At 40.8% G+C, this 20,168-nt stretch overlaps 1 protein-coding gene across 1 annotated transcript in view; it reads left to right on the top strand.

The window, feature by feature from the left end:
- spa17 (sperm autoantigenic protein 17) overlaps positions 1-18,114 on the top strand; it is a 45,716-nt gene extending 27,602 nt beyond the window's left edge. Inside the window, exons 5-7 of the mRNA XM_033049681.1 lie at positions 1,076-1,570; positions 4,522-4,628; positions 16,363-18,114. Coding sequence (XP_032905572.1) covers positions 1,076-1,570; positions 4,522-4,628; positions 16,363-17,050 — 1,290 coding nt within the window. The 3' untranslated portion in view covers positions 17,051-18,114. The remainder of the gene's footprint in view (positions 1-1,075; positions 1,571-4,521; positions 4,629-16,362) is intronic.
- The last annotated feature ends 2,054 nt before the right edge of the window (positions 18,115-20,168 follow it).

The raw sequence follows: 20,168 nt of genomic DNA, 5'->3' as shown, positions 1-20,168 counted from the left end.
CCATCGATGCACAAACATCTTCCGGTACTCCTTGCGTAGCAGTACGGTGTGGCGCAGCGTGAGATAGCGCTCGGGCTTGTAGTCCGTCACCTGTGAGTAGCTCTGTGCCCTGCCTGACTCAACATCCGCAGTGCTCTTGTACACCTGCAGCTTCCTGAGGAAGGCCTTGATGGCAGCCTTGCCCACCGTGCCGATCTTCTCCTGGTCCAGGGTGCTGATGGCGTCGCGTTTGTCGTCGGCACCGGTGATCTGCCGCACGGTGACCAGACCCTCGGCCACTTCCAGCAGCACCTGCAGGATGGCAACGCAAGCCTGCATGTGGGCCTGCCTCCACTTCTGGGTCTCTGAGGTGTAGAACTCCAGGCTCAAGACTCCTGCCCTTCTCTGGATTCACCAGGCTGGTGTCAAAGTTAAACTTGTCCTTGTTGTCCTGGATGAAGAGCTTCCCGCTGCCGTGACCCAGCAGCTCGACCTGGTCTTGGAAGGAGGGGTCATTGCACGATGTACAGGTCCTTGTTGCGATCCTCTAGGAAGGTGAGTTTCTCCTTCTAGGTGTAGTAGGCCATTGCCAGCACATTACCGAGCGAGACGTTTTTAAACCCCACGGTCTGACGGATGTTGTCGTAGTTAGGGATATTGATGCCAGCTGGGATGCCACTGCCAGCGAAGGTGAGCACGTCGCGAGAGGTGAAGTCGATCCCAGCGTGGCCGAGTGGGTTGGAATGTTGTAGTGACCCTCGCGGCCGGAGTGTGCGAGTGGATTGTGACGTCAGTCGTAATTTTTTCCCTTCAAAATTAGGTTTGAAAACTTTAATATTTTGAAGCTGTTTTTAAAAGGTTAGTAACTTGAGAAATATAGGTTGAAATGCGACGGGAAGATTTTTATCCTGTCAACGGAAAAAATGTGAATGGCATGTGTGAAAATGGGAAGGCTGTCTGGCCAAGCGTTTTGGAAGATTAAAAGATAGCCAACAGAACCCTGCATACACACAGACATTTAGAATGTTAAGAAAGTACAATATACATAGATTTAAACGATACAAAAATGGAAATAATAATAAAATTGTTTTTGTAGGATAAGGTAACGCGCGCAAAACAATATCGAGAAGATGCCACCACAGATGTCAAGACAGTTCCAGTGGAGGAAATATCCCAAGAGTTAGTTGGGTCCGCACCAGAACAAGGCGTTTCAGACACCACAAAGTTGACTGATGAGGCCTCTGTGGAAGTTCCAATAGAAGCCACCACATCTCCGATAATGGCAGCAGGTCCAGAAGAAAGTTCTTTGGAAGTCACCACTTCTCAGGCGGCTGCAGTAGCCCCAGAAGGAAGTCCTGGTGAAATAACTGAGACTCAACCAATCACAGAAGCATCAGTACCAGGAGAAATTGAAGACACTGCATCTGAATTTGTTGCAGATGCATCGAATCGAGGTGCTTTGGAAGAAACAACCTCGCAGGTGATTGCAGCACCATTAGAAGGAGAGTCAAAAGAAGATGAATCTACTCAAATGATTGCAACAACATCAGCACAAGACGAAAAAATTCCATCCTCTGAGGAACCAAGTGCGGTAAGTAACGGTTTAGCTTATCAATCTAACAATGAGTACATTGTCTTACAAGCATTCTTTATTTCTATAGGTTCTGGCCTAGAAATGTATCGAGGCAGCACAAAAAAAGCAGTGCTGTACAATTGAAATTTGCATTATCTTGGAACAGAACAATTTTGTCCACATTTCTGGAAGCATTATCAATCCATGAGAAATTTCCCTCTTAGAAACATAGAAAATAGGTGCAAGAGGATGCCATTCGGCCCTTCGAGCCAACACCGCCATTCATTGTGATCATGGCTGATCGTCCTCAATCAATAACCCATGCCTGCCTTCTCCCCATATCCCTTGATTCCACTAGCTCCTAGAGCTCTATCTAACTTTCTCTTAAATCCATCCAGTGATTTGGCCTCCACTGCCCTCTGTGGCAGGGAATTCCACAAATTCACAACTCTCTGGGTGAAAATGTTTTTTCTCACCTCAGTCTTAAATGGCCTCCCCTTTATTCGAAGACTGTGGCCCCTGGGTTCTGGACTCGCCCAACATTGGGAACAATTTTCCTGCATCTAGCTAGTCCAGTCCTTTTGTAATTTTATATATCTCTATAAGATAACCCCTCATCCTTCTAAACTCCAGTGAATACGCCTAGTCTGTTCAATCTTTCCTCAAATGAGAGTCACGCCATCCCAGGGATCAATCTCATGATCCTACGCTGCACTGCCTCAATCACAAGGATGTCCTTTCTCAAATTAGGAGAACAAAACTGTACAAAATACTTCAGATGTGGTCTTACCAGAGCCCTATACAAGAAGAACCTCTTTACTCCTATACTGAAATCCTCTTGTTATGAAGGCCAACATTCCATTAGCTTTCTTCACTGCCTGCTTAACCTGCACGCCAACTTTCAGTGACTGGCGTACAAGGACACCCAGGTCTCGCTGCACTTCCCCCTTGCCTAACCTAACCTAACCTCATTGAGATAATAATCTGCCCCCTTGTTTTTGCCGCCAAAGTGGATAACCTCACATTTATTTATATTATACTGCATCCGCCACGCATCTGCCCACTCACTCAACCTGTCCAGGTTACCCTGCAACCTCCTAACATCCTCTTCACAGTTCACACTGCCACCCAGCTTTGTGTCATCCACAAACTTGCTAGTGTTGCTCCCAATTCCCTCTTCCAAATCATTAATATATATGGTAAACAATTGCGGCCCCAACATCGAGCCTTGCGGCACTCTACTCGCCACTGCCTGCCATTCTGAAAAGGACCCGTTCACTCCTACTCTTTGCTTCCAGTCTGCCAACCAATTTTCTATCCATGTCAACACCCTATCCCCAATACCATGTGCTCTAATTTTAGTCACCAGTCTCCCGTGCGGGACATTATCAAAGGCTTTCTGAAAGTCTAGATACATTACAACCACTGGCTCCCCTTCATCCATTTACTTGTCACATCCTCAAAAAATTCCAGAAGATTAGTCAAGCATGATTTCCCTTTCATTAATCCATGTTGACTTGGACTAATCATTTTACTGCTATCCAAATGCCCCATTATTACCTCTTTAATAATTGACTCTAGCATCTTCCCCACCACCAAAGTCAGGCTAACTGGTCTGTAATTCCCCGTTTTTTCTCTCTCGCTCCTTTCTTGAAAAGTGGGATAACATTAGCTATCCTCCAATCCACAGGAACTGATCCTGAATCTATTGAACATTGGAAAATGATCACCAATGCGTCCACTATTTCTAGAGCCACCTCCCTGAGGACTCTGGGATGCAGACCATCAGGCCTTAGGGATTTATCATCCTTCAGTCCCATTAGCCTACCCAATACTATTTCTCGCCTAGTGAAAATTTCTTTCAGTTCCTCTACCCCCTTAGATCCTCTGTCCTCCAGTACATCTGGGAGATTGCTTGTTTCTTCCTTAGTGAAGACAGATCCGAAGTACCTATTCAACTCCTCTGCCATTTCCTTGTTACCCATAATATTTTCACCCGTGTCTGCCTTCAAGGGACCCACATGTGACTTTGCTACTCTTTTTCCCTTAACATATCTAAAGAAGCTTTTATTGTCCTTCCTTATATTTCTGGCCAGCTTCACCTCGTACTTCATCTTTTCAGCCCGTTTTGTTTCCTTCTATGGTTCAAAGAAAGTTTCCCAATCCTCTGGCTTCTGGCTACTCTTTGCTGTGTTAAACATATTTTCTTTTAGTTTTATTCTATCCCTAACTTCTCTTGTCAGCCACGGTTGCCTCCTGACAGGCGAGAGGATCTCAAGGTTTTTTAAACACTCATAACTTTTTTATTTTTCATTGATGGGAAAAATCCTCGGGGCCTGCTCAGCAGAGGAGGACTGTGAGTAAATGGCCAAAAATCATAGCGATATATGGTAGTTTTTTTTCTAAAATCAATATACAGTGTAGACAGGAAATGGTCAAGATGAGACTTTTAATTATATAGATATCTCCAGTGTATTTGAACAATTTGTAAAAAAAGTTAAATTAGCCTTGAGATAGTGGTTGGCACAGAATTATATACTTTGTATGATTTCTCATACATGCTTTGTAGTATTTCTCCTCCAAACCAGGAATAATCATTATGTTTTTTGGGAGCGGCACATTTGTGAAACTGAAATTCTTTGGCAGAGGACATTTTGTCTGATCCTCGTCAGACCTGTGTTAAGCGATATGCCCGATAGATAGACGTGAAGAAAATAAATTAGATTCAACATGGATCTCAACCTCTACCTTCTATAGCATGTATAATGCAAAAAACAGCCAATTCATTAAAATGGTCCAAAAATTGAGAAAATATTATTCTGAAACATGAAAGTTCTGTTCTGTAAATCTCACATTTGAACTTCTCACACTTGATATGTCTTTCGCAAACGATGTTAGAAGTGTTCAGTAACACTCTTTGAACACGAAAAAACCTACATGGAACAATTTTTACTTTTTTTAAATTACAGGACACACATTTAAATGAAGATAAGGCTGCAGTGATCATACAGTCAGCATATAGAGGTTACTCTACAAGGAAGACAAAGAAAGAAACGGCAACCCCTCCACCTGATGAGTGAGTTCTGTAATACAGTGCCTCAGCTGACAAACAAAAGTGTCCATACCGTCCTATATTTCAATTGCTGGATCTTACAGTATTTTGACTTCACTGCCATTATTGAAAAAGTACTGCTTGCTTTGTGTTGTGCAGACATTTCAAACACAGGATCAGAGTTATTTAAAAACATCTATTTCAGCAAGAATTTTTCTTTTATACAGAGAACAATAGTCATGTTAATTTTTCAAGTACCTTGACTTTCACGTGTACACCAATTTAAGAAATAAAATAAAGCTCTTTGCATTCTTTCAGCAAATATTCTTCTGACAAAATATTCTGTTTAAATTGAATAAACCAAACATAGCGAAAGGGCTTTTGAAATTTAAAGAATGAATTTAAAACATGCAGTTATGGAGCTACCAGGATAATAACCAGATGTGCTAATGCCTCAGAAAATTAGAGGGCCTTTTTATAATTTTCTGTATGATCTTGCTGGTGGGGCAAACCACATGAGCGGTAAAATATTCAATTTGGCCATGTAAGTAAATCTGTTATAGTTCAAATTAGGAAGTTCAATCCCTGAGACTATGTCTTTATATCTCTTCATTTCATTGACATTCTAATGTACTGAAAACATAGAAACATAGAAACATAGAAAATAGGTGCAGGAGTAGGCCATTCGGCCTTTCGAGCCTGCACCGCCATTCGATATGATCATGGCTGATCATCCATCTCAGTATCCCATCCCTGCCTTCTCTCCATACCCCCTGATCCCTTTAGCCACAAGGGCCACATCTAACTCCCTCTTAAATATAGCCAATGAATTCTATAATGTTAGAAAGTCCTCAGCAAAATAAGCAGTCCATTCCTGCATGCAACAAGGCCTGGACAACATTTGGGCATGGGCTTTAGTTTAATTTAGTTTAGTTTAGAGATACAGCGTGGAAATAGGCCCTTCGGCTCATCGAGTCCATGCCGACCAACGATTGCCCATACACTAGTTCTATACTTCAGACTAGGGATATTTTACAGAAGCCAATTACCTTACAAAACTTCATGGTCATAAGGAGAACGTGCAAAGTCCGTACAGACAACACCTGTAGTCAGGATCAAACCTGGGTCTCTGGTACTGTGAGGCAGCAACTCTACCGTTGACACACTGTGCCGCAGTATTCAGGATCAAGTAGCATTTGCATCACAAACGTATCAGACAATGACCATCCAACAGGAGTGTCTAACCACCTTACCCTTGACATTCAAAGGTAATAATATTACCAAATCCTCATCTTTAATATCAACATCGACCCTATCATCAATGTCTTGGGGTACAGTTAATTATAAACTCAAATGAATCAGCCACCCAAAAATGGTGACCACTAAATACTGGGTCTGCTCACTCACATTTGATTGTAAAACCTAACCTTGATTAGTTAGAGCCCATAATATTAATAAGAAGCCGACATGCTTCAAAATTGTATAATTGAGTGTTTTCGATGTAGAATGTTTATGCTTCATTCAATTGCCATTAACTAAATACAAATTTTAAATAACTGGCTGTAAACAACTTTATGTAATTAATGATTCCGAATCACTTGAAAACATTTAATCAATTGTAAAACTTATGCTGGTGCATGGATCACGCTGCCAGGGTGGTGGAGGTAATATAATAATGACATTTAAGAGGCTTTCAGATAGGCACATGAATATGCAGAGGCATACAGATCATGTGCAGGCAGATGAGATTAGTTTATCTTGGTGTCACATTTGCCCATTGTGGGTCAAAGGACTATTCCAATGTTGTTACTGTTCTATGTTCCATATGGCCTGCAACTGACCCTTGCGTCCATCAATTCAGATCAAGGCCTTTATGGACATTGAAAGGAAAAGTGGAGGAAGGTACTACCCTAAATGATTCAATGTACACTGTTGCTAGGGTAGTGGAAAAGGGCTGCTTATGTGTCATTGTCTTAGAAACCAATGTTATAGAGCTGGCCTCTCTGGAGGATTGAGATGGCCACTACACAAGTGCTGTCTATGTTAACGCTGAAATCCCAAGTGTATGAAAATGCTCAGTATATTTCTTGTATCTGGTGTCCAGACGGATGGGAACATCCAGTTCTCATGTTGCACAAGATTTTATGCAAGGCCTGAAACCCATAATTTCTAAAATTGAGGAGATGCCCAGTGATTTCACAATTAAGAATTGTGAAACCAACCATGATGCAATCGATAAAGGGGAAGATCTCGGCTTCCATGAAGCACAGGTTGAAACAACCTAACCAATAAAAGTTGCACTGGGAAGTTCTGATCCCTACCAGCATACCATTGCATCTATGGTTGTCAAGGTCCTTAATGGTGTCACGTCACTCAGTGATCTTCTCTCTTCCTGGTTCTATGCTAATTGAGGCCCCGTCCTGGGTTCCATTCAATGTATCTGAAATCATGCTTCATGCCTCTGTCTTCAGTGCCATTGCAATAGCCCATAACCCAGCCAGAATAGTTTGCTGTTGCTCATACAAAGAGTACATTTTGATGTTAGTCCATGTGTTCATCCTTAAAGGCCGTCTGAATTCCTAGCTAATCATCCACATGTACCACAGCGATGCTGGGGAGGGGGTGGGGGGGGAGGGGGGGGGGAGGGGGGAGGGAGGGGGGAGGGAGGGGGGGGGGAGGGGGGGGGGGGGGGGGGGGAGGAGGGAGGGAGGAGGGAGGGAGGAGGGAGGGGGGAGGGAGGGGGGAGGGAGGGGGGAGGGAGGGGGGAGCATGGCACAGAAATAGTAGGGCATGCAAAATCACATAGAACATTTAACACTCAGTGTTTATGCTTAGGTTTATGTCTGGTTTATTATTATCAAGTGTACAACACAGTGAAAAGTGTTGTTATCCAGGCAGATCGCTCAATCCAAGAGTGCAATCTTACCATACATTATACGACTAGTGCAAAAAGAGAAAGAAAACAGAGTGCATAGACTGCACAGAGCACATCAGTGCACTGCAGTGAAAGATTTGGTCGGCAGGTAGTGGTGCAGTGGAATCTTTGTGCTCAATGGGCTTTTGTAGATGTACTTTGGAGATCTCAGCAGTTTTGGCTTTAAATATAAAAAGATTCATCGATTCTTTGGTTCAGATTTGCATGATTTGTACAGAAGGAGGTCTGATTTCTGGAATGATTACTAACTAGAGAACTGCATCACTCAGTTAATTTGAATTTCCTTATAAGAATTGGGAATTGTCAGATCAGGTCATTATTCATTCCATATTCCTGATCCACTTCAATACTTGTGGTGAGAGGAACTGACACTGGTGTTTTAGGAATAGCTATGGCATAGCAAGCAATCGGGAAAGGAAAAGTATATTTCCATGCAGGAGTGAGTGGAGGAAACTTTCCATTTTGGAGATGCTAAATAACCCAAATGATAGCTTCTGATGATGTAAGATTAAGGGTTTTACCTGTAGTGGGAGGAAGCTTTCATAGCTTGCTGTCCTCCATTTGAAAAATAGCATACATTGCGCACTTTGCGTCGGACTGCAGTGAAACGATCGGTTGGTGGGTCGTGGTGCAATGGGAATCTTTGTGCTGAATGGGCTAAAATATTTTTGGAGTGGTACTCAGTGTAGCAAGCGTAGAATATTCTTCTTAGAACTATGGGGAATTTATAAGCTGCCCAAGCGAAATATGAGATGCTGTTCCTCCAATTTGCGTTTAGCCTCACTCTGACATTGTGGGAGACCCAGGACAGAAAGGTCAGTGTGCGAATGGGAACGAGTATGAATGTGTGTAGCAAATGGGAGATCAGGTTGGTTCAGATGGACTGTGGGAAGGTGTTCAGTGAAACGATCACCCAGTCTACGTTTGGTTTCGCCGATATATAAGAGTCCACATCTTGAACAACGGGTACAGTTGATAAGGTTGGAGGAGGAGCAAGTGAACCTCTGCCAAACTTGAAAGGACTGTCAGGTTAGTGTCAAGTGTACTGAGACACTGGACAGAGTCGAGGGAGGGGCCATATGGACAGGTGTGGCATCTCTTACAGTTGCAGGGGAAAGTACCTGGGGTGGGGGTGGTTTGGGTGGGAAGGGATGAGTTAAGCAGGGAGTTACAGAGGGAACGGTCTCTGCAGAAGGCGGAAAGGGGTGGAGATGGGAAGATGTGACTAGTGGTGGGATCCTGTTGGAAGAGGCGAAAATGTCAGAGGATTATATGTTGTATGCGACGGTTGATGGGGTGAAAGGTATGGACTGGGGGATTCTGTCCCTGTTGCGACTACGGGGTGGGGGAACAAGGACGGAGCTGCAATGGATACAGTTGATGAGGTTGGCGGAGGTGCAAGTGAAACTCTGCCCAACCTGAAAGGACTGTCGAGGTCCCTGGACAGACTCTATATGCAAATTCGATAAGTAAAGAGCTCGTTCAGGTAACTTTGTCATCACTGGTGATCCTTAGGGGCAATGGGAAAGCTTTAATGCCATTTAGTATTTAAGAGGTAATAACAAGACTAACAATATTAATAACAATAATTGATAGAGATGGTCATCACAAGGTTTGGTATACATAGCTAGCCAGTTAATATTTACAAGAGTCAAGAGAGTTTATTGTCATATGTCCCGATACGGAACATAAAATTCATATTTGCAGCAGCACAACAGATATGTAAACTAACATTTTATGAACAGCATAATAAACAACAAAAAGTTCAGTATATATTTAAAAAAAAAAATAATAATAATAGTGCAAAACAATTCAATTGAATTGAAATCTACAATCTCAGGTGAAATTATGCCAAAGTCTTGTTTCGTTAAGGAATTAACTGCAAATCCATGTTCTCACCTGATAGAGAGATGTTCTCAAGTCAATGGTGGGCACTAACGGCACACCCTGGTCCAGAAAGCTGAATCGCATCTTGAGGACTTTAATGGCATGCGTTGTTAAGGAGAGAAATGGTAGTTTTTGACCTTCAGAGCCATCCGCGTATCTAGTGTGGTGACGTCATGTAGCCCAGATCAAGACATTGTCTCAGGAGAAAGGTGCCAGGTGAGCTTCCGAATACATGATGTTGGCCATAATGATTTTTAATTGGTGGTCACCTGGAATCTGAATGATTCAAGAAGCACATCCTTGTCTTCGATAATTACAATTTCCTACATGTTTTCTTTCTCTTGTGGGACTTTTGACTCTTTTGTCAATCACCTCACATTTATGACCCTGTGCCACAGTAATCAAGTTCTTATTTACAGAGGTTTTTATTTCTTCTTCAGATTTTGAAATGTTGCCAATAATACCCAGGTCCCAACCGTTGACATTGTTACACGGAACAGTGATTCTAGCACTCTCCTGGAAATCATTGCCACACTTATTCAGGATTTTCTTTTTAAACATTCACTATTATTATATTTCCTTTGACCTAGCTTATATCTTTGCCACTTTGCATGAGGTCTAGTTTTGCTATATAGGCCAAACATGGGCAGGTGGGACTATCGTAGATGGGGCATCTTGATCGGCATGAGTATGATGGACCTAATGGCCTCTTTCTTTGCTGTATGGCTTTATGACACTGTCTTAGTCGATTGTGTAGTATTTTATGTTAGCCTTTTGATAATCCACTTCAACTACATTATGCTCATTTACTTTATCCTGTGATTCATTAAAAAATACAATCAGTACTCCTGGATGCAGTCTTATATGAGGTTAATTGATAACAATCATCCATGCTCTCATTATAGCTTATTGCATAAGCAACATTCCCATGGAATTCTTTATAATTAAATGAGTGGTATAGACAAAAGAGCAAACTCAACTTGGTGCAATCACACAATAGATTCTAGTCAGCATGAGAAATATTGGTATTGGTATTGCATGCTCAGGAAAAAAATAATGCTTGTAAAATAAAAAAGTGCGTATGATGACCAGTAGTTTCTTGCAGCGGTTATTTACAGGCAAACTGATGAAAATATGCATAGTAGTCAATGAGGAATTGAACTACAATGCTATGCAAATAAACATGCATTAACAATTGGATTTAAAATTTCATGCAGAAAAGTAATGTAGGACCAAAATTAAGGTTATTACATCTCTAGACCACCAAATTTTGCATAAATCCATTTCAAGGTCAAGTCAAGAGAGTTGAGTGTGTTTAATTGTCATATGTACTGACAACGGAACAATGAAATTCTTACTTGTAGCAGCATAAGAGGCCGGAAACTGAGAATATCTTTGGTCTATTGAATCTATTTCTCAAATGTAATTTTATTCTGTTGGGCTGCAGCAAGAATTGCATTCAGATAGTGACTTTCTCAAATTCAGGATGTTATGAGTCTTTTACAGGTTCCAGTGAAGTAATTTTGAAAGGTAATTAAAGGCAGTCCTTGGTTTCCCAAAAGTTGTATTCCTATCTTTAGATAGTGGTTTATGGTAAGTTCCAAAGCATTCTGCATTTTAGTTAATTTCCCACAAAATAATGAAATGAATAGGCTTTTAAATAATAAGTCCCAAGAAAACAAATGTTCCTTGCCCACAGTCCATTTCCCCTTACAGATGCTGCCTGACCGAACAAGTTCCTCCAGGTGCACTCCTTTTTTAAGCAAGGCATTGGTTTGAATCAACAATCGTATTCAATGTAAAATAAACCACACATTCTGATAATGAACCACATATTGCCAACTTTTTTGTATAAGAAACCATCCATTTTTAATGAAAGATAAAATATTGTAATTCGAGGAACGTGAAATTGCATAAAGTCCATGATTTCATTTTGGTCATCAGTAGTTTAGTTTAGAGATACAATGTGGAAACAGGCCCTTCGGCCTACTGAGTCGGCTTCGACCAATGATCACCCGTATACTAATTACAACCTACACATAAGGGAAATTTACAGTAGCCAAAAACCGCTTCTTCGGAATGTAGGAGGAATCTGGAGCACCCGGAGAAAACCCACATGGTCACAGGGAAAACCTACAAACTCCGTACATTCAGCACCTATAGCCCGGGTCTCTAGCGCTGTAATGCAGCAGCCCTACCAGGGTGCCATTGTGCCACACTACACATTTGATGCACTAACTCATGGAGAACACTGGACATATGCATTGCCCCCCATTGCATGTACCATGTGCCTAAATGGCATTCATGTGGTTGCCAATTGCCTATGTGCGTCCTGTGCTGTTATAAATCACACATTGTAGAACATAGTGCCATGGTTAACTCTCATCTTCTGGCTCCCCATCCTTCTAGCTCCTTCAAAAAGAATGATCTCTACAAATTTCTGATCCCTGTCAACCCATAGCCCCATGCAGTCACAGAGAGAACGTACAAACTCAGTCCAGACAGCACCTGTAGTCAGGATTGAACCCGGTCTTTGGCACTGTAAGGCAGCAACTCTACCATTGCGCCACTTGGCTGCCCACTCCCCAGCTTAATCACACGTTCTGCAGCACTAGGTCACAGGTCTACAAGCAAATGTCTGGATGCATATTCGTTTGCATTTCGTTGTCTCTGTACTGTACACTGACAATGACAATTAAAATTGAATCTGAATCTGAATCTGATATTATATGTGGTGGGGGTTCTGCCTCCACCATCCTTTCCAGCAGTGAGCAGCTGAATTTTAGACAACTTCCCCCAACATGTTGATTGAAAAGCAAAAGCCGTTCCAATCCAACCTTTGTTAATCTTTATTGAAAATATTTTTAAAATGTTTGTCCTCAGACAGGAGAGTAACAATCTGATTGCAATGCAGACCATTTTACTTTTCGCATAGTTTACCATGAGGATAAATCTCTGAAGTAGCAGCTCAGATCGCATATTTGATTTGTTATTTGTGCCTGAGCGGATCTTATATTTATGCTAATCCAGAACCATCAATCATTCCTTAAATATGTGTGGGCTGAATAGTAGGAACTTCAGGAATATATGAGCCCTATTGACTACAATATTGTTGTCATCACTTGACATTATTGCAAAGGATGCTGCAATTTTAGGTGGTTGAATGATGCACAAAACCAATGAAGAAAGATTGTGTAATCATTTTCACCCACAAAATCTAAAACATATCTTCCCTACCCAATATTATTGAAAACCACAATTTTTGAAGACTTAATAATGTTAAAAAATAATGATTTTTGTTGGGCAGTTCATCAGATTATTCCACATTTCAGTGTTCCTGACATGATGATAAACAAACATATTTCTGTTTGTTTCTTAAGCACAATTCCATATATTTTCTTTCACTTATTATACAGATCCCCAATAAAGAGCACGTTAGAGGGCTATGACGGTCAGATTGCATCTATAAGCCTCGGTTTCATCCGTAAATGAACAAAAACACAAACAAATCAAAGAAAATGGGTAGATATAGAAATGTCACTATAAACGTGGAAGGTTTTTGCCAATTAACTACATTCTCTTTTGTTAAAACCTGCCAATTGTAACGTGCTGATGTTTTTCTTTATTATACCATGCTGCAGTCTAGATGACATGTTCAGACATCTCATTCAGGTCCTTGATAGGACAAGCAAGAGACTTTTGACAGCTATGCCTTCACGTTATTCAAGACAGTGAGAGCTGAACTCCTGTAGTGTGTATTTTCTAAAAATAGGATGGACAGTGGAATTGCCGCTCGATGCAGAGATTTATTCACAGCATAGACCAGGAAGTGAATACAATTGGGCTGTCCACGAAGGATGATCTAAAAGACAGTGAAAGAGGAGAGCCCAAGATTCAGACAGAAAGATGTTTCTCCATTCCTCTATTATTGATGTTTGCAATAAGAATAGGTAAGGTTCTATCACGAATAATAGCATCAAGCTTAGTAATTGTTCCCTAGTCTAAATCTTTGTCTAGCTGAAATTTGCTATCTTACAGAATGATAACATTTGTATTAGAAACTTCCAGTTCCTGATTTTTAGCTTCATATTGAAGAAGTCGAATGAGAATAAAAGAGACTTCAAAAGTCACTGAATGAATATAAAGCAGGTCAACTAGAGGAAATATTGAAGGCTCATCAAAACAACCAATGGAAATTAAAAAAAAACCCACTGAAAGCCAATGATTGAGGATGAAGTAGACCTAACATCACAAAAGTGATGTGTAGGAAGGAACTGCAGATCCTGGTTTAAACCGCAGATAGACACAAAAAGCTGGAGTAACTCAGCAGGTCAGACAGCATCACCTGAGAAAAGGAATAGGTGATGTTTCGGGTCGAGATCTGAAGAAGGGTCTCGACCCGAAACATCACCTATTCCTTTCTCCAGAGTTGCTGTCTGACCTGCTGAGTTACTCCAGCTTTTTGTGTCTATTACAAAAGTGATAATTTATCTGCGAAAGGTCTGGAAGAAGGAAGTTTGTCTGACCAACCTATTAGTTGCACATCAGTAGCTGACATAAATTGAAAGGTTAGGTAGTCACAAAATGCTGGAGTAACTCAGCGGGACAGCAGCATCTCTGGAGAGAAGGAATGGGTGACGTTTCGGGTCGAGACCCTTCTTCAGACCTCTGCATTGATATTAAGACATGATATTAAGATATGACGAACCAGTATCTGCAGTTCTTTCCTACACTTTCTACACATAAATAGAAAGGGTAAATGGGAGAGGTAGCTATTACGCTCAGAGCTTTTGTTCCCAAAGCGTTATTCCTTTTCATTGGTGGGAATCACAATGTTGTTCCCACGCTGTCTTCAACCATTCAATGCATTGTATATTTAATACATGTACAAGTGTTGCATGCATCAACGTATCTGAATTTGATATAGTAAATGTACATCCGGTCAGTGGCATGTGGAGTCGCCCAATCGCTGACACTGTCCTGATTGAACTGGTGGAAGCATGAAGGCTACTCTGAAACATTAGTTTGTACTTTTTGTGTCACAATCAGCTTGGCAGTTAATATCTAGTAAAGGCAAAGATGACTGGCTGAAATTGGGCATGACTGATGAATAGTGCATCATAAACGCAGATGCTTCTGCCCATGAATCCTCAATAGTTTGGGGGTACAATGCACACCAGTCACTGTCCAATTGCAATCCAACCTCATTCCACTCATCGTTCATTAGGCTGGGGAGGTTGTGTGACCAACGCTCACGCACATGATATGTCAATATGGCTACCTTCCCACTGGAAATAAAGGCAAATGCTGGCTATTCCTCCCTCTTACTGCTCACTACATAGGCAGTCAATGTTCAGTGAAGCAGTCCAACCTGGGGACTTGCAACTTTAATCATTATAGTTTCATATCTCACAAACTGATGAATGAATGAATTAAGAAATATTTCAAACAATCACATAATATGTTAACAACATAATATGTCAATAACAACAGTTTACCAATAACTTGTCAAATTGGCCACATTAGTTGGTGGTTATGTCTTAATATCAGAGGACTGATATCTATGAAGATGTCTTTTTCTAGTTTGATTTGATTTAACTAACAGGAACTTAATATTGTAAAATGTTTCTTTATACAAAAACTGTAAAAAAAAAAACAAGTAAATAACTGACAGGGATCTTTCCATTGCAGCTCTTAACATTGGCTCCCGACTGACATTGCTGTTCTGCCCCAATCTGATATTGTAGCCTAAACAATGGAATAACATTCCTGAGGAATAAATAATCTCACTGCTTTCTTTCTGAGTCATATGGGTCGTTGACGCCCAATGTACAATCCTAAATAGGTTGCTCTCATTATTAATATTTAATCTATAAAGAACACCTCCTTCACTATTGAAATAATTAAGATATAAGAATTTTCATGCACTACAATCACTCTGATTAGTCTTTCAAAATTATTTATTTATATAATTGGTGATAGATTAAACAAGATTTCAAGAAACTCCACACTATGAATTTTGTAAATCAATATCATTAATCTTTACAGTAAACTGTTTACCAGACTATTGTCTTTTCTTTAATGTGCTTTTCTTTTTTTCAATACAATTAATAAATTGTTCAGAATTGACAATTCTGAATGTTAGAAAAATCAGGTTATTGATGTTAAGTTTTTCATTTAACCGCTAATCTTTGATATATTTTAGTTGATTTAGAAAGTCTTTCTCTTTCTCCACTGTTATTAAGCAGAATGAATCTTAAGCCAAATTGCTTTTTGATTCGCCTTGCTGAATTGTACTTTCTTCATTAGGCTTGGCATTTAGAAACATAGAAAGTAGGTGCAGGAGTAGGCCATACAGAATCGGTAACCTGTTCCTGCTTTTCCCCCCATATCCCTTGATTCCGCTAGCCTGCATGTTACAGGCTGTTTTGATTATTATGTGATATTTTAAATGTACATCTGATCAAGTTTATTTTGTTAATACAATAGTTTTCTATTTCAAAATTTTATTTTGTCAAGATGAAGAATATTTATAATGATAGAAGAAATCTTCCATTTGGTGGTTTAGTATCCAGGTACAAGGTTAACTCAGTATGCTTTAAACTTCAATTCTTCCATCACTGTTGCATAACTTCAAGCTCAAGTGCTAGATTTTTTAATGTACACTTTTACCATGTTGTGGGTCTGTCGGAGTAAGATCAAGGAATGATTACTTTATTATCCATCTCAATGAAGAACTGGACAATATATCTGAGTAAGATCAGTTAGGGTGATTTTACCATCCAGTTCAATGAATAACTAGACTGTGCAAAAGAGCAAAATGTGACTTCTGATGGAACTAATCTGGGATGATTTTGTTTGCAAAGACATATTCTGATGTGAAAATAGATATAACTGAAAATTGTTCAGTTAAAGAAGATGTATTTCTTTTTTCAGAGCTGATGGTGACTTATTTACAGAAGCATATCCAGGTACAGATGGAATTGATTACAGCTCGGGAGAAGAGCTGGCATTTACTGAAGAAGAAAATACCAATGTCGAAGAAGGCGTGGAGATAACCCATGAGGAAACTCAAAGCAGAATGGAAACCAGTAGCCTCCATTCAACAGTGAAGGATGGCACTACAGAGACTAACATTTGCGCTGCAGAGCTTGGCTCCCCAATAGGGGTAGTAAACATTACTGCAGATGCAGACATCTGTAGATCAGAACTCCAGTCAGTCATGAAAGAAGACAATAAAAGGGAGCCAGACATGGCCACTGAGATGGCTGGACATGACATCTGTGAGACTGAGTTGGATCAGAAAGATGTCTTTGAGGCTACATCTGGTAGCACTGCGAATGTTGATACTGAACCGGGCTTTGTAGAGAGAAAGGATTCTAGCCACGAAGATAACAAAAGCAATGAGATTGATATTAAATCCCAGGATGAACCTGCAGATAACACAGTAGAAGAGGCAGCACACCAGCATGAGGTTAGTGGAGTGCTGACTGATAGCCAAGATCAGGAAAATGTAGATCAGAAACACACTGAAGTTATTACAGAGGCTGATCTCGCAGGTAATGGCAATCCATCCACAGAGGAGAGCCGGAGTGCTGAGGAAGGCAGCAATATAGGGGAATAAATATTCACGTTCCGTAGTCCATTATTAGAGGCAAGTATAACTTTGAAATATCTGGGCTATCGTTGATGAAAAGACAAAATATTAATAAGTATAATCAAAATCTGTAGATGGCAGATCTGAATTTGCTGGTGAGGTGTTTGCATGTTCACAGTATGACTGTGTTACCAAAGATGCTGCTGGTAAATGAATTGGCTGTTGCAAATTACTCTGAGTGCAGATGAAAGGCAGTAGGATCAGTCGGGAGTTGGATTTGTGAATGAGAATAGATTATAGGGAATTAAAGTTCCTGGATTGACCAAGACATCCTTATAGCTCCTCCCTGTGTATGAAATTATGATATATTGTGATAAACCATCGAGTGCCTGATTTACCTTCCTAACCATTATGTTAATGGTGCCTGTCTGATATTGTACCTGCTTTCCAATAGTCATCTTCATCTCTCGTTAAATAGCCCTGACTTTACTCTACTCTTTTCAAAAAGTACAATCACATCTCCAGCTTAACCTTTCCATCCAGTGTTGTAAAACATACTACCCAGATTCATGCCCATGTCTCTCTCGATCTTTTTTTTTTCATTTCCTCTATTCGTTATCTGGCATTGCCAATGTACTGAAAATCTCTGCATACCTCTGATCTGAATTACCTTCATTATCAAGTCAAGAGTGTTCAATTGTCACATGTGTCAGAAAACAATGACATTCTTACTTGCTGCAGCTTTACTGGTGCATTAAATGCAACAACACAACAAACAAATATACAATAAAGTATTAATTCATTCATCATTTATTCTAGGTAAACTGGACCAAGCTAAATGTGCAAGGCCACGGATAGTCAGAGAGGTGTCAATTTTGCTTGATGTTAGGTCTATGTTCTGGAATATCATTGCAAACATGTGGCCTACCTGATCTATCACACAGGTGTACCACTTAAGCATGCTGGTGATTTAATTTCAATTAAACTGATTGTTAAGGAAAGTTGGACATTTACTATAGGGGTCATGGAGCCATGCTTTCCTTCCAGTTCCTTGGAGCTTCAGTCCATTGATGGCGTGAGACATTTGGACATGTCACCTCCGTGATGTTGGTCCATGCTTGCATGGCTTTTGAAGCACATTGACCACCTATGCAAGTTAGGTCTTCTATGATGTGATTTAAAGAGAACCTAGCAAATCATGTGACAGTGTAAGTGAATCGTTAAGTAAGATGCCTAGCCATTGTGAAGATTTCCAAAGGTCTCGCATCTCACTTCCTTGGTTGTAACCTCAAGCCGTACCTTCACAAGTTCATCTCTTTCCCTCAACTGACTGTGACCTCCCTTAATCCCTACCCATCCCTCAAGATCCTGATCCTCCTTGACTAATACTTCCTACTCTAATCTCCAACCACTAAGCTCTTCACGCACAGTCTGTCTTAACCTACCTTATCTCCCGGTTGCTCAGTAGTTCAACTCCCCCTCCTATTCCCAATCTGACCTTTCTGTCCTGGGCTTCCTCCATTGTCATAATGAGGCCAGCGCAAATTGGAGGAACAGCACCTCATATTTTGCTTGGGTAGTTTACACCCCAGCGGTATGAACATTGAATTCTTTAACTTTAGATAGCCCTTGCTTTCTCTCTCCATCCCCTTCCGCTTCCCAGTTCTCCCACTAGTCTTACTGTCTCCGACTACATTCTAACTTAGTCCCGCCCCCTCCCCTGACATCAGTCTGAAGAAAGGTCTCAACCCGAAACGTCGCCCATTCCTTCTCTCCTGAGATGTTGCCTGCCCCGCTGAGTTACTCCAGCATTTTGTGTCTACCTTTGATTTAAACCAGCATCCACAGTTCTTTCTTACACCTTTATGCCTTATTGTTCCTCGATTCATTTCTCTGCAACCGGATCCTCAACTTCCTTATCGGCAGACCTCAATCAGTATGAATTGGCAACAACACCTCTTCTTCTTTGACCATCAGCACAGGTTTAATTTGGGGCTCTGTGCTTAGTACCCTGCTATATCTTCTCTATATCTGTGCTGTGTAGTCAGACACAGCTCCAATGTCAAATTTAAATTTGTCAATGACACCACCATCATCATTGGATGAATAACAGGCAATGAAGAGTCAAAAGTACAAGAGTGAAATCGACAATGAAGTTGAGTGGTGGCAGAACAGCAGCCTTGCAATCAACTAGCAAGACCCCGTGGCTGATTGTTGACTATGGGAATGAAAAACTGATGGTTCATGGTGGGATGGTGAGATAGTTTTAAGTTCCTGGACGTGCAAATCCCTGCTGATTTGACCTGGGCCCAGCACATTGATGCAATCACAAAGAAAGCTCCCCAATGCCTCTACTTCATCAGAATATTTAAAGAGATTTGGCAACTCAATCAAACTTCTACAGGGTGTATTGTGGCGACTATACTGACAATTTGCATCATGGTCTGGTTAGGAACTATGAACATGCAAGAACAAAGGAAGTGATGGACATTGCTTGGACCATCTCGGGTACTGACCTCCCCATCATCAAATGGATCTGCAAGAAATGCTGCCTCAAGAAGGTAGTAAATATCAAAAATACACACAACCCACTTTTTGATGCTACCGGCAGGAAGAAGATACAGGAACCTGAGAAGTATTATATCCAGCTTCAAGAACAGCTTCTTTCCATCAAGCATCAGGTTCTTGGGCCATCCTGCTCAACTCTATCCACAACCCTAGCTCCCTAGCTCAGCCACCTCAACATACTTTGTTTTTGTGCACTTTGAATCACTAATCATTTATTGCATATATATTGTTGTTGTGAATCTAAAGCTGCTAAATTGTGCCTTGTGTGCCTGTTCATATCTAGTGCATTAACACTCTTGAGTGAAGTTTCTTGACTTCTCTTTCAACCAAGACATACAGACACATCTAACTGCCCACTATTATTTTCCTTCACATGCCCTACTATGATGCATAATCAAAGCCATGTTGGATTGGAGCTGGCTATTAGTACATACACTAATTAAAAACTGATCAAGGCCACAAACACTTGTGTAATTCAAAATATGCTGGACATGTTCCTTTCTTGTTTTTCCTTTTGTGTGCAGGAAGGAACTGCAGATAGACACAAAATGCTGGAATGACTCAGCGGGACAGGCAG

This window comes from Amblyraja radiata, chromosome 33 (genome assembly GCF_010909765.2).
Source record: "Amblyraja radiata isolate CabotCenter1 chromosome 33, sAmbRad1.1.pri, whole genome shotgun sequence".
Classification (NCBI taxonomy): domain Eukaryota; kingdom Metazoa; phylum Chordata; class Chondrichthyes; order Rajiformes; family Rajidae; genus Amblyraja; species Amblyraja radiata.
This window is presented reverse-complemented; position numbering and strand designations above follow the sequence as displayed.